The 15,660-nt window shown below is 42.5% G+C and overlaps 1 protein-coding gene across 2 annotated transcripts in view; it reads right to left on the minus strand.

Moving 5' to 3' along the window:
- Positions 1-2,440: 2,440 nt before the first annotated feature.
- The window catches only part of PPM1F (protein phosphatase, Mg2+/Mn2+ dependent 1F), a 41,270-nt gene continuing 28,050 nt past the window's right edge, over positions 2,441-15,660 (minus strand). For both annotated transcript variants that reach the window (XM_035098330.2, XM_060269787.1), the window contains exons 6-7: positions 15,196-15,289; positions 2,441-11,471 (exon numbers count right to left, since the gene is read on the minus strand). In XM_035098330.2, the coding sequence (XP_034954221.2) occupies positions 11,104-11,471; positions 15,196-15,289 (462 nt within the window). In that variant the 3' untranslated portion in view covers positions 2,441-11,103. The remainder of the gene's footprint in view (positions 11,472-15,195; positions 15,290-15,660) is intronic.

Genomic DNA, 15,660 nt, shown 5'->3' on the forward strand with positions numbered 1-15,660 from the left:
CAGGCCTTTAGTTGATTTGATTGATATCCTATACCCTTTTAAAATGTCGGATTTTTGTGTGTGTGTGTGGGGGGGGTTATTGGGTTGTTGTTTTTATTCTGATTACGGATTTTGTGGTTTTATATTTTGATTTTATTCTGTAAGCTGCCCTGAGACCTGCGGGTATAGGGCGGTATATAAATTCAATAAATAAATAAAATGGAGGCAGTTTGTGGAGAAGTCAGGTGGTAGTTAGTTCCAGTTGAGCCGATGGGGGGGATAGAGATAGGCAAATTTGTCAGTTTTGGTTTATTTCAGTTCATTTCTCCATTCTTAAGTTTGGTTCTCGACATTTCCACATCACTTTGTGATCTATATATTTATTTTTAAAGGGTGTGAAAATTCACCAGAATTTCTGTGCAAATTTCTATTTCTATGCACAATTTCGCCTAATATACACATTTCTGCAAAGCATTTCCTTCTAATATAATGCATTTTTTGTGTCATCGTCACTAATATTTGCAGTCTGCATGAACACTTTAATGCCCACATATGAGGTTTGGCTGGAGAACTACATTGCCAAATTCAGAGAAGTGCAAATTTCAAAGGATGGCAGAGTTTCAGTTGACATGTTGTTTCAGAAAAGTGTGAATTAGATAGGTTCACCTTTAAATGTGAACTGAATCAATTGCCCCCAAGTAAAAAGCATCTGGGATAAGATTTATAATGAATTGAAGAAAGTGTTGAAAAACACGTTTGTCAAGAAACCAGAAGCTTTTCTACTTGGGATAATTAGAGAGGAATTACCAAAGAAAGATACTACTTTTTTTTGTATACCACAACAGCAGCTAGAATAGTATTAGCAAAGAATTGGAAAACTGAAGATGTACCTACGGTGGACGATTGGCAGATGCTGATAGAATTTATGGAACTGTCTGAGCTGACTGGGAGACTCCGGGACCAAGGGGAAGAATCGGTGGAAGAAGATTGGAAGAAATTTAAAGTTTATTTAGAAAAGAATGGTAAGATTAGTAGTTTTCATTAAAAGATTTGGAAGTATAAAGAGGTTGTGGAAGATTATTAGTTATTATTATATATTAAGATTTAGTTAAGTGTTGTTATTGTATTGAGTTTTAAGATTTAATTAGAACAGATTTGTATTTTGAGATAATTATAAGAGATAATAATTTAATAATAATAATTTATTATTTATAACCCGCCCATCTGGCTGGGTAAGATTGATAAGTTAGTAAGTGATATAATTTGTTTAGATAATTATTAAGAAGATTGGAATCAAGATATGGAAGTAATATAATGAAACGTAGTGGGGAGGGATTGGAGGAAGTCAACAAAGATAGTTTTTTTGATAGAAGAATGTTTTGATTTTTTTTATTGTAGTGTTTGTAATGTAAGGTAAAGGTAAAGGGACCCCTGACCATTAGGTCCAGTCATGACCGACTCTGGGGTTGCGTGTGTTTTTGTGTATATCTTGTGTGTTTCTTTTTGTGTGTGTGTTGTATGTTTTATTTTGCAAAATCAATAAATATAATTAAAATAAATAAATGTGAACTGAATCAGATTTCAACTACATCCCTCTGTCCTAGGCAGGCGGAGTGGTAGAAGATGGGATGTTTTGCAAAACTCACCATGTAACACGGCACCTTTTTTTCAACTTCAAGGCACCAAAATGCTGAGCTGATGGCATGAAAAAGCAACAACGATAACAACCCATGCAGCCATTCTTCTAAGGTGGGTGTAGGGAACCTCTGGGCTTCCAGACATTGATTTACTACAACTCCCATAATCCCTGGCCATGCTTGCTTGGGCCTGATGGGAGTTGTAGTACATCAGCATCTGGAGGGTCAAAGGTTCCCCATGCCCACTCTCAGGTAAACTCTAGTGCAGGGTGGCCAACTCCCAAGAGTCTGCGATCTACTCACAGAATTAAAAAATGGCAGTGATCTACCCCCTTTTTCAGGTCAAAGTTGTTGAGCTTCTTTGGGGGGAGCCACTGATCTACCAGTGATCTACCACAGACGACCAGTGATCTACTGTTGGACGTGCCTGCTCTATTGCACGCTATGAGACATTGCAGTTCCATCTTTTCCAGAATCACCATCAGACTAGGGTGCAGTGGGTTTTCTCTCCCCGCTCCCACTTTCTCTCCCAGAAAACAAAACAAAAAACTTGTTGCGACAGCTGGAAAACAATGTAGCTACAATCCAGCTGTGTGGAAGCAGCACCAGAAAACACCCTTTCCACATTTTCTTTTCAAAGCTTTTCTTTTTCACAGTTTGGCAAGGAGAAAGGGTGGATGAAATAACAACTGGGGCGGTGGGGTGGAATCCAAAGTAAACATGCATCTGGTGTCCATGAGTTGGGAAAAGCACATCCGTTTTCTTTAAAATTAACTCCTCACATTTCAGCCATTTGTAAATGAAGCGCAGAAAAGGACAAATGAAACATTTTCGTCATTTATTAACACTTCAAACCATCACATCCTATAGCCAGTAATTCCCCCCTGCCATTGTTCTCCGCATTTTCTTCCGGATGGTTTGCAAATAGGTACATGAGGCACTCTGTGCAAATACTGGAAAAATTATATATATAATATACACATATTATATATATATATATATAAAATACACACACACACAAATCCAATCAACCTCATGCAAAAATAAATAACAGGAAATATTGCAGAATATACACAAGCACCATTAGGAAAATCTGTGTGCTTAAAGAAGTTACAATCTGAATAAGCATATAATCATGATTAATAAGAATAGGGTTACAGTTCATGCATATATCGTAACTATGAAAAGGCTAACAAACCTCTGGCTACCAAAGGTACCAGAGCAACAGTTTATAAAAGCCCACCCTATTTCAGTCTTCGTTATGAGCAGACAGTGTTTTAAAAAATAAATAGGATTACACACAGAATAAAAACTTCCTTACTTCTAAACATAATTTTTGTTGGGGTTCCTTTCAAGGTTGGTTTAGGCAACAGGACAGAATGAAGGAATGCTGCCAAGATAAAGCAACAGTTAAGTACTCTCAAAGTCATTAATACTGACAACTTGTGGTGGTGGTGGGGAATCAGCAGGAGTGGTTACAGAAGAGGAGCATTACCGCTTGTACTTCTGTAGTTATATAATGTGCCAAATGCTGAAGAAATGGCTCGACAAAAAGCATGCTGCATTATTAAGTGTAGCAGCTTAATCGTCTCCAGTTTGGCTGAAGCAAAGATGGCCAACGGACTGTTCAGAGAGTGGGCTCTATATATAGGCCGTATGCTGCAAAACCATCATCATCATCACCATCATCATAGTAATAATAACAGTAACAATAAGGCAGAATTATGTTGTTTGAGAATCTGCTCTTTAAAAAAGTAGGATGGGAAGTAGAAAAAGAAACTTATTAAAGATGTGCAGTCAAGTGGTTAATGCTTTTAAGGGTCAAAATACATGTTTTGGTTAGGGTTGCCATATTTCAAGAAGTAAAAATCCACGGCACAAAAGCTGGTTTTTGGGAAATCAACGCACACTTCATTGTGTGACATTTTACCGATTTCCACCGGACTATAATTCCAACATTGAAATCCAGGACAAATTCCAGATGTATGGCAACCCTAGTTTTGGTGCCCTGCACAATGATTGTGTTTGGACTCACACACTGGTTCCAGAAGTGTGCATTAGCTAGTTTCTCACTAAAATGCAGACAGAAACAAATTCCCTCACCTCCCATCCCCAAGCTGCTACTCTACAGGCTATGCATTCATATAAATGCTTGCATGGAGGCCTGATTTCATCACCTTCCTTTACTTTCATGGTCTTCCGCACACTGGATGTTCTGGCCCTACAACTGCATTTCTATTGCTTTTGCAAAACTCTGTAGTATGAATCTGACTTCCACAGTTTGGTCAGTGGAATCTAAGCCCTGGAAGAAATTTAGAAGGGCAGCTCCTGATGTAATGAATCTCCAGGGAGAATTCAAGTCCAAATAGTACACCTCTGTGAGAGGCTGCGAGTGGTCATTCTAGTTAGAAGTCCAGAAAATAAGGCAAAGAAGAGGCAGAATGGGACAGGAGGACTTGGCTATCCGACAGTGACAGTCCCATTCGTACAAGTCGTTTGGGCTCGTATAACTATACATTCCCACTGAATAAAACTTACAGCAGTTAAAAGTCTATGTGTTTGACACATTGTAACATCTAGAGAGCAAACAGTAGCATTAAACCAGGCATCCCCAAACTGCGGCCCTCCAGGTGTTTTGGCCTACAACTCCCATGATCCCTAGCTAACAGGACCAGTGGTCAGGGATGATGGGAATTGTAGTCCAAAACATCTAGAGGGCCGAAGTTTGGGGATGCCTGCATTAAACCATCCCTGTCACTAAGAAAGGTAATAAGTTTTTTTTGGGGGGGGGGAGTTGAAGCCATAAAGGAAGCAGCAGAGCTAGTTTCCATTTCTATCAACTGACAGCTGACTATTAAACATACGGTATATATATTTATCTCCTCTTCCTTCGAATTAAAGTCAACTTGGTTCTGGGGACTAAACAGGAATTCATTACCCCTGAGCCATCGTTCCAACTCTACAATTCCATGATTCCATGAGTTTTCAAAGTATGCAGAGCTGATGTTGCCAGCATACCATGCATTTCGCTCTCCAAAGGCACCCTGCTGTGGGGGTGATAAACCTCCAAGATGTCCTTGGACTACTACAACTCCCATCATCCCTAGCTAGCAGGAGCAGTTGCCAGGGATGATGGGAGTTGTAGTCCAATGGCAGCTGGAGAGCCCAATTTGAGAAACACTGTTCTTATGCCTGACCTGCCCCATTGACTACCAGTGAAACGGAGGCCTCCCTCTCTGTCTGGCCTGTGGGCCTCCACTTGATACCACCCCTTGAGTGTTTTTGCCTGGCTTAGAATGTGTCCCTGGTGCCTCTGGAAAACAGTGTGTAGAAACTAGGATATAGGAAGTTTGCTTAAAAAAGGGAGAGTGGCCCACAGACTGATTAAAGGTGCTGTGCTCCCTTTTTAGTCATAAGAAACCTGGGCACAAATGAGGATAAAGTACAGCATGAGTCATCCTCTGCCACCCAGCACCTGGCAAAGAGAGGTTTTCAGGATGATGCCCACCTCACCTGAAACATGACCGCTTTGGCTCAGGTGATGAAGTCATTTACTGGTCTAAGGAAAGCCAACATGCTCTAATGAAGCAAAAGCAGGTGCTGCCAGAACACGGAGAGCAAAGCCCGTTTCAAACGAGGGCAACTTTCTTTTCTAGAAGTTTTAGAGCTTTTTAACGAAAAAAGATTCTAATTGCTTTGGGAGAGCCTGAAAAAGAAAAGAAGCTTTGTGGGGTGTGTGTGTGTGTGTGTGTGTGTGTGTGTGGAACAGAAGCAAGGCATCATCCCACTCTTGAGTTCCACTCAGTGTCAACGATTAAAGTCATTGCTGTGATTAACATTATTCAGCTGCCGTTGTTCATCCTATCAGAACAAAACCTGCAGTATCAAGCCAAGCCATCAGCAGCCTTCAGGAAATTCACTTACAGCAGCAGAAGCATGTGTGGGGCACTACTTGCATATACAGTACTGTACTCTGTGTGTGTGTATCATTTCTGTACATGCAAGTACGGACACACACACACACACACACACACACACACATTGTTTCTTGCATGCTGTATTTGGGAAATGCCCTAGGATTGAAAAAAACACATGGGCATCTATATGCTTTGAGAACTCCCTACCCAAAACCTATTTAATATACCTCTTATCATCTCTGCCAGCTGCCTTGTACCATCCAATGTCTCTTCATGGTATGGTAGCTATATTTATCAGATTCAGCCTGCCAGCATAAGATTTCTGGCTTCCTCCAGTGCTCTGCATCTCTTGATAAGGAGCAAGGCATATGTAGCTCTATTTTCCAGCCCACCTTCCTTTCAAAAGCAGGCACTAATAATTCTTAAATGCTTTCCCATCCCTCCCTTTCACTCCATCACCACTATTAGAGGGTGGATTTACTTCTTCTTTTTTTAATCCCCTCCCCCATTGTTCTAAAAATTGTTCTGCACATTCCCTTGCTCTCTCAAAGGTTCTGCAAAACACTGCATGTCAAACAGATTAACAGGATGAGACAGGAAGCCTTTTCCCCTTGGGAGGGAAAATGTCCCTGTTTACACCAGTAAGCTGTGCATTTCTAGTTTATAGACTAGTGATGGCAGGTCCCTCTAGTATATGTGACTTAATATTTCTTTCGCAAATAGACATATATGGGGGTTGGAATTTATAAGTGGCTAGGCCTCATTCAAATATATAAGAGTCTTGCCATTTAGTTTCAGTGGGAATGTGGATTGCTGCCCAAGACTCCTCAAAAGGACACCACTCTGATATTTTGCTTGAGGAGTACAGTGAACAGGGGGTGGCATTTTTAGAAGTTGAGTTGTTGAGGATTTAAATTGGGGGGGGGGAGCGGGAGCATTTTGGTGTGGAGTTCTATCAAGCAACTTCTCAAGAAATAACAACAGATTCCAAAGAAAAGAATTCGTGTTTTTCAACTAACAAGGTACTAGTTGTTCTGCATCGCATTTCCACCCTGTAACAATATCTACCTGCAAACTAACACATGCATTGAGTGTGTGTATGTAACATGGCATACACAGAGGTTATGTGTGTGTTTGTTTTTTGCTCCAAATCAAAGTTAGTGAGCATCGAGCTTAACCTAGCAGCATGGAGCAAAGTAGCTGTGAGCTGTTCCCAGACCCTACATGTTTGTGTGGTTCCAGAAAGCCAGGGATGGGGAAGCTCTGGCCAAATATGGCCTGACATTATTTTGCCTTTGAGGCCATTTCCCACAAACCAGGGCCACCTGCCCCCGCTTGATATCATACGTGGGCTAAGTAGAGACACGGCTGGATCACCCAGGTGACAGTGTTTCCCACGGCACAACCAATTCCCGAAGAAAGGAGGTTCAGCTTACTGTAAACCAGGTCAATGGATCAATCCTTAGAGTCCAAGAGACTTTATGGTGAGAGATTTCAAATACTGCAGGTTCATTAGGTAAAGGTAAAGGGACCCCTGGCCATTAGGTCCAGTCGTGACCGACTCTGGGGTTGTGGTGCTCATCTCGCGTTATAGCTTCCAGGTCATGTGGCCAGCATGACAAAGCTGCTTCTGGCGAACCAGAGCAGCACACGGAAACGCCATTTACCTTCCCACTGTAGCGGTACCTATTTATCTACTTGCACTTTGACGTGCTTTTGAACTGCTAGGTTGGCAGGAGCTGGGACCGATCAACGGGAGCTCACCCTGTCGCGGGGATTCGAACCGCCGACCTTTTGATCAGCAAGCCCTAGGTTCTGTGGTTTAACCCACAGTGCCACCCGCGTCCCTGCAGGTTCATTAGTCCTCCTTTAAAAAGCCATCCATTTGCCTCACCAATCTGCAGTACTTCTGGCAAACTGGAAACCTTCCCAGATCACAAGAGAAACCAAATCTGCTCTATTAGCAGGCCACTACAGTATTAAAGGGCAAATGACACACCTCTCTTAGAGATGTTTCTGCCCCCAAGAACACACAATGTCTCGTGTTCTTTTTAAAACAGTGTTTCAGAATACGGAACACACATTGAATCCAAGAGGCACAAGGCACACACACCGGAACAAGGCAGGATCAACCATGGGCCCCACCAGTCATCTCTCCCCCAGTGGTTTCCTATGTTAAATGACACTGGAATTAACCACAAGCAGGACTGGACAACCTTTAGATCCTGAACTCAGGGCTGTATCCAAAACAGTGCTAAATTAAAGTCACTTTAATGGTGTACTTATTCTGCTTGTGAAATGTTTCGCACCCGTGGTTGTTCAAGAGAATACTTATAATATAATAGTTTATTTCTTACACCCCGTACCATCTGATTGGGTTACCCCAGGCGCTCTGGGCAGCGTCCAACAAAATGCAGGGCTGCTTTCGGGTGTCTATGGAAAGGTATCTAGTTGTTTAACTCTTTGACATCTGACGGGAGGGTGTTCGGCAGTGCGCGGGTCCGACTACCAAGACTGACTTGGTCCCATAAGCAGGTTGCTGCTGCTAATGCTGGATGAGTTTCCACTAGTGCAATTGCCGCACGGGATTCCTGCTCCACAACATTAAGAGACCTTGTGCTACTGGACAGGGTATACTGGGTACAGCCCTTGGGTTCAAACTCTATGTTGCAATGGCAACATAGTTCACAATCCAGGCCAGCTTCAATCACATATGAAGTGGGAGGGATGTGTTTTAAGAGCAAAAGATGTGTGCGGACGAGGGGTGCCGAACGTTGCTCCCTCCTTTATAGTTTATTTAGCTCCTTTGAGATACTTGTCTTCCAGCTATGCTCATCTCTGGAATCAGAGTGCGATTAGAGGAAAATGAATTTTGGATATGGGATTGGGGGGTGGGGTGGGGAGTGTTCCGCTTGTGTTCCCTTTTGCGCTTGAAAACAAAACCAACCTATTTGATTGGGACAGAGCCAAGTTTAAACGAAACAGGTCTGCCGGCATCATGGGTTGTTTGAGCCTCAAACAGCTGTGCTTTGATTGATGGTACAGAATTTGATTGATGCAGGAATCACAGCCGAAGCATCCCTGAGAGGCCATCCAACCTCTCTTTAAAAATCTCCAACAAAGGAGGACCCCCCCACCTTCTGAGGGAGTCCGATTCACTTTCGAATAGCTCTTACTATTCTCACTAAAAGGGCAGCTGAACAGTTCCTTTAGATCAAAATCACACCTTCTTGGGAAAGCTTTTAACATAGCATGCCCCCCCCTCCACAATAATATTTTAAATGAAAAGGTTCTTGCCCACACCAGTTTCTGCATACATCAAGAAAGCCTTAAGTGCTTTACAAGTATTTAAATTAACATTATAAATCACCTCTTCAAAATGAATATGAAAACTAACACGTCACACACATCATGACAGAAGAAGCAGCCCTTTGCATCTGTGTCAAAATGACATATGGCACTTGAGAGTGGCCAGTTTTAAATACCAGAGGCAAAAAATAACTATTATATACATCTAAATCCTGATATAAATAAAGCTTTGAACATAACACATCTAAAAAAAAGTCCTCAACCACAGAAGAGTATAAAAATAATAAAATACTAAATGTTATATTCACAATGAGATGCACATAACGTGTTCAAACCAGCCCATTGTTCCGAACATGAAGCCATGGTTTGCCTATCTTAGCTGTAGTTTGTTAACCCGCCTCAGCCAACTGGCTATGGTTTGCCTGTGGGCACCAAACCAGAATATGAAACTATGGTTTGGCTTACAAACTTTGGCTTGTGCTAACCATAGTTTCTTGCTACGCCTACTATCCTGGCGTAATGCTGGATTATTTTGGTGCCCCTCCCCAGATAGGATGTGTGGCAAGAGTGGTTAGAAAATGAAATCAACATTAGGTGGAACAAGGTATGGTTAATTTGCTCACCAATGAGACTTACATTGGTTTGTTCCAACAAACCATGGATAAAACAAACCATAGCTTAACACGCCATGTGAACGTGGCCAATGTCTTTTCAAACCGGATGATAAAATATTTTGTCCACAGTACTTAATAGGCACCGGTAGGATGGAATGGTAAAACCCTGAAAAGCCATTGAATGCTGTTTCCTTATACACTCAATGGAATGGATGAGGCTCATTCAAGAGTTGTGTTTGTGAATTGGCTGCAACCCACTGAATAAAAATTGGCCTCCATGACACTAATGGTGTTTACAAGTAATGGCACCTTCCTATAGACATTTCCTGTGCTCATAGTTTGGTACGTTAGTAGGTATTATTTTCGGAAATGCATTTTTCATTTAAGTATCTAAGCTCCCTTTCTTTTGAAGCCTCGTTAGCACATTCTTGATATTCCTTAGTAATATTTTCTTTGGTATGCAATGAAGAGAAGGGGACGTCAGCTCTTATGCAAAACAATATTGTGATGTTCCAGTATCTGGTACTTTGTTTAATACTGAATCTGTCCACAGCAATTCACTCATCTTTGGTGAGGGTGTGGTAGCTTATTCACGCTTATCATTAAGTAGCATCTAAATGCAATCCCCTTTAAATGATATTTAAAATTATTCCAGTGGGTTCCAAGTATTGATCTTTAACATACAGCATGTTATTCTACCATCTCCCCAAGAGACAGGGATATGAATGGGCAGGCTTAAAACTACTTCAAAGAAGTAAATGCAAAACCACCAGACTTTTTGAGGCCTTGTGTCGGAGTTGTTTCATGGCAGACTTTAGATGGGGATTTGCACGACTGAATGCGCCTCCATTTAAAAACAAAACAAAACCCTCCACACAGAAAACTGTGTGTCAGAGACCTGGTCTGCACTCAACATTTTAAAAAAACGTTTAAAATAAACTATCATTTATTTGTGGTGTACAAGCCTTTTTTAAATTTCCCTGCTCCTGTATCATGCACCAGAGGAAACAAGTCACATGAACTGAGCCTTATGGTTCGTTTCCTCCACACAAACCATTAGCCAGTGTTGGTTCTGACTTATCGCTCATGGTTTGTTTGGAGGAGACAAACCGGGTCACATCAAGTCAAACTCTGGCTTCGTTTTCTCCTCTGCAGAGTGCAGTCCGGAAAGCACTTGTGGATGTTAAACCATGTCTTATTTCAAACTGTGGTTTGCCACTGTGATCAAATGCACCCAGAGAGAAGCAAGGTTAGAAGCCTTCACCCAGGTATATAGTTTGGCTGCATCTAAGAAGGCTGTTGGGTTTTAAAAATATTTCTTTTTCTTTTTTGCACGGAGGGGCATTCAGTTATGCATTCCCTGAACCTGCAATCTAAAATGGTACAATCCAGACACAGGTCAGAGTTATGGAAGAATCATAGACCAGACCCATTGAAACTAGGCATGACTAGTTTAGGTCCATTGATTTCTAAAGGGCCTACTCTTGAGCAGCTTAGTTGAAGACAACCCTGGGTTCTTGTATCTTGTCTGCCACACAATAGCTTTCATTTTCCAGTGGTAAAAGGATTCCCACCCCCATTTAAACTTGCTTACGTTTGGACGTTGTGCTTTAAACGCATCGGATAGTCACCCTTTCGTCTTCCATTTCAATGGTTCTTCTCGGAGGTGAAAAAGTTAAGGAGCGGGTTCCCTGCGCTGTCGTCAGCAGAGCAGCTTCTAGGGTCTCTGAGGCAGTCGGACATGATGTCTTTGGGCTCCCTTAGAAACACCACCAGGACAGTGATGTTGTCAGTGGATCCACTTTCCTTTGCGGCCGCCACCAGCCTCTCCGCAATCTTGAGGCCATCCCCTTTGTTTTGCATTAAGTGCTCTAGAACATGGTCCACCACCTCAAAAGGTTGGATGGTGTCAAAGAACCCGTCGCAAGCGAGAAGCACATAATCTTCGGCCCCGGTTAGCTCAAATGTTGCACTGTCTGCACAGCCAGAGATATAAGGCTTTTGGAGTGGGTCTCCTAAAAAGCAAGCAGGAGAGAACGAAGTAAATTACCACGAGGGGTACAAAATCCCATCTGCCCCATTCCTTTTTCAGAGCCGTCAACCTTTGCCTTTGTTTAAGGCAAAGCTCTAAATCAGGCTTTCCCAAACTTGGGTCTCCCAACTGTTGTTGGACTACAACTCCCATCAACCCTAACTAGCAGGGCCAGTGGTCAAGGATTATGGGAATTGCAGTCCAAAAACAGCTACAGACACAAGTTTGGGGAACGTTGCTCTAAACCAGGGGTGCCAAAACTTTTTTTAAAGAGGGCCAGATTTGATGAAATGAACGTGCGTGAGGGCCGACCAATGTTGTTGGCCCCCAAGACGGACTTTGGACATGCCTGCTCTAAACCAAGGGTGGGAGATCTGCATGCCAAGCCAACCTTTGTGACCTGACAAGGCCTTCCCACAGCTGAGGAGAAAACATTGCAAACTGCAGTGCATGGACAGTGATCTTGTGTATATTTATTTCATTTCAGGTATCTGTATACTACTTAATATTCAGAATTGCTGAGTGGTGTACACATAAAGTTAAAAACCACACGAAGATGAAGCACAATAAAAAGTCATCAAATAAGGAGCGAGGGGGGGGGCTTTAATTTTCCCACCCAACCCCACCCCTGCCAGCACTTCTGATCCAATGAAGACCACTTCTCTGCACTTCTCTATTTGAATGGGAAGGTAGTCAGATAGGGAGAGTCATTCCCGTGCATCTATCTCTCCATTAAAACCTTCTCCTCAGCACACCAAACAGGTAAATGGTGCTGGAAGAAGCACAATTTATCCTTGCCAGGATGGAAAGAAGTCTGCTCTGCTCTTCCCCAGCAGAGAAGGCACTTTGGAAAGCAGGGGTTTGGTTGTCGATTGCAAATGCAGCCGCTGCTTTGAAAGAGTTGTCTCTCTGTGTGTGATCAAATGTGGTGCACGAAAAAAGAGCATGTGCGCATGTGCATGCGCCACAGGCATCCACCCACAGGACTCTGGGGGAGGAAATTGTTGCTGTAAAGGTCTTTCAAAAAAATCCCATTGCAGGCAGGTGGCGAACCAGGACTACAGAGCTAGAACTGAAGGTTTTCCATGGATAAGTGACACCCACCCCCCTGAAAAATCTTGTCGATCTTCCCAAAGGGTTTTGTTTTTTTAAAAAATAAATGAAATAGCTTCCCTTGAAATCCTCAATTGTTTTGCCTAAGCAGGAACCTGCCGATTTTGCTTTGATTAACATTTGCTTTAATGTGCAACTTCTTTTAGGAGGGAAGAGAAGCATAGGAACACAGCACGGCTTGAAGGAGTTCCTGTGATGAACAACATGTCAGCCAAGATGGTGCAGCGAGAATGAGGACCAATATTTTTTGTGCTGTTTTCTTTATTTTTCTTTACTTAAAAAAAGAAAAAGAGTCTCTGGACGCCTCTGACTCCCCACTTCCAACAGCCTTCCTTGTGTCAGGCAGCAAGAGGGGATGGGAACTTCTGACCAACTCCCAAACTAACAGGAAGAGACTTTACGCCCCACCCTCCTGGTTCCCCTACCTCGCTGTCAAATGCCTTCCTATCTCCGAATTATGCGAGAGCCGAGAACCATAATTTGTGATAACAACAGCCATTGTTGAAGCTCCCAAAGATGCAAACTGTGGATTAGAATTGCTTGTCTGATTTTGTTTCCCCTCCTCTTGGCAGACTGTTTCATAAGCTCCTAAATTCTCTCTCGTCTCCATGGTGCAGCAGCTTCGAAGGCAGAGCAACAGCAGTAACTATGCATTCTTAATTCAGGAATCACGCCAAGCCAAACTTAGCACAAACCATGGTTTTCAAATCTGTGTCAAACCATAGGTTCCAATTTTGGCATTGCAAACCAGGGGTTGTCAGTTCACGTAAAGCTCCCTTAGCCGTGGTTTGGCATGGTGTCTTAAATGAGCCCCAGAATCCGGCTGCAATCCTCCAGCTCATTATTCTGTTTTCTCACTGCAGTGATATGAATTTGCAGCAAATGGTTCTTCCTCTTCACACACAGTTCTTTGCTGTAGGCAGCGTCATGTCTAATGTCTAATACTGGCAAGGGAGAAGATTTTCACCAGTGAGCTACTGATGAAACAAACACACCCACGTACATATAGAATTATTTTAAATGTTAAAACCCATTATTTTGCCTTTCTGTCCCCCAACCCCCGCAAGAAGGTTAAACACATAAAATATGCAACTACTAGTAAAAGCAGTAAAAGCAGTTAATCAAAATTAAGGGACGCTTCTATGAATTAGTTTTGGAAATGCCTCTGGTTTGTTTCCCCTTCTGGATTTTTTGTCTTTCTTGGAAGCTTTGGTACTTTGCTGCTTAGAATCATAAAAATCATAAAATTGAAGGGTTGGAAAGTACCCCCAAGGATCCAGTCCAACCCCCAGCAATGCCATCACGCCCCGTGCCACCCCATCGTAATCTTATAAAAGACACATTGTACAATTGAAGAGAAAAATAAAAAGGACTTCTGCCCTAAAGTTTAAAAAAGGTGTGTTAGCTAGATGACAAAAAAAAGGATCAGTGCAGTGTAGTTTAGTGGTTAGAGTGTCTGACTAGGAGCTGGGAGCCTAGGGTTCAAATCCCCACTCAGCTATGAAGCTGACCACAAGCCAGTTGCTGTGTCTCAACCTAAGCTACTTCACAGGGTTGCTGTGAAGGTAAAATGGGCAGGGGGAGAACCATGGTTGACACCCCCAGTTCCATGGAGGAAAATGTGGGGTATAAATGTAATAATAAAAGAATTAGAGCATGGTGGGAAGGGCTGGGTGATATGTCGCCCAAAACCATGATATCATGATATGTCCGGAAGTGCGCCCGGAAGTGCGTAGAAGTGACTTCCGGTGCCGGCACGGCACCAGAAGAACATGGCCGCCGGCAGGAGCTCCGTAATCCAGGGGAATACGGGGTATTTTGCTATTCGGGACACCTGCGGGAAACGGTAAGAAAATACGGGGAAAACGGGGTACTTGGCAGCTATGCACTCAGCATTATAATCAAGATTTCTCAAAAATTGATCTAGGATATTTATTTATTTATTTATTAAAAATTATATTATATTTGGCCCTAAAAAAGCCCCCCCCCCACACACATTTTGCAAAAAGTTATCAAGTGAAGAGGGGAAACAATCCATGACTTCTCAATAGGAAGCGCATGCTTGGGCCATTTGAGGAGGCACAACTATAATAATAAAATAGTTTTACAGATGCTTCGAGGAAAGAGCTGCAAGAGCAGTATTCTTCAGTGTGCACTGTCAGGTTTGTGTTGCTATGGCAATGTACCACATGGAACAATTATTAATGTAGGTGCAATAACGGCAGCGACTCAGTCCAAGGTTAGAAAAATGCTGCAGTGTCTGTTGGTAAGAACAAAACAAATGGCCTTGTGCAGTTAGGATATGGCTGCTTTTCTCTTGTTCGTTAAGATTTCCACAAAAGCCCTGCAGTATCAAACTATTCTCCCCTGTGTGTGTGTGTGTGTGTGTTTTTATGCAGGTTACTTGTGAAGTTTCTAGCTGTCAAGGCTGTGCTTTGAAATAACTTCCAAACTGATGCGGAATGCAAAGTTGTGAACGGTGGTAGAACAAACAACAGCCGCCCCATCACACTTACATGCTGACAATATTTCATTAGAGCTAAATATGGTAAATGAACACATTAGTGCTGTTGTTCTTCAAGAACATGGCTTACCGATAGCTCTGGAAACAGCCAGGGTTCCATTGACACGCCAGCAGTCCATGTAGATAAGGCAACCTCCTAAGGTTTCTATGCGTTGTCTCTCATCCTAAATAAACAACAACAACAGCAAAAGCTCACTAAATCTATATTGTAGTTGTAGGTGTGACAGGCACAGGAAGCACAGTACCAAACAGCCTAGGGATGTAAGGAGGCAGCAATTTCTATCCTGCCCTGTATTCATTGCAATCAGCGCTGTTTCCATTCTACTGCAGATCAACGTCCGCTAAAAGCTTATTTTAAATTTGTATGTTATTTTATTACTTATTAAATTTCTATACCGTCCTTCATCGTAGGATCACAGGCCGGCGACAATATAATAAATACCATAGTATTACAGTGGAACCTCGGTTAGTGACGAACTCGGAGAGTGACCGCCGTGGACCCGGAAGTATTTACAACCAGGTTCCACGTGAGTGG

Source organism: Zootoca vivipara, chromosome 17, assembly GCF_963506605.1.
Source record: "Zootoca vivipara chromosome 17, rZooViv1.1, whole genome shotgun sequence".
Classification (NCBI taxonomy): Eukaryota; Metazoa; Chordata; class Lepidosauria; order Squamata; family Lacertidae; genus Zootoca; species Zootoca vivipara.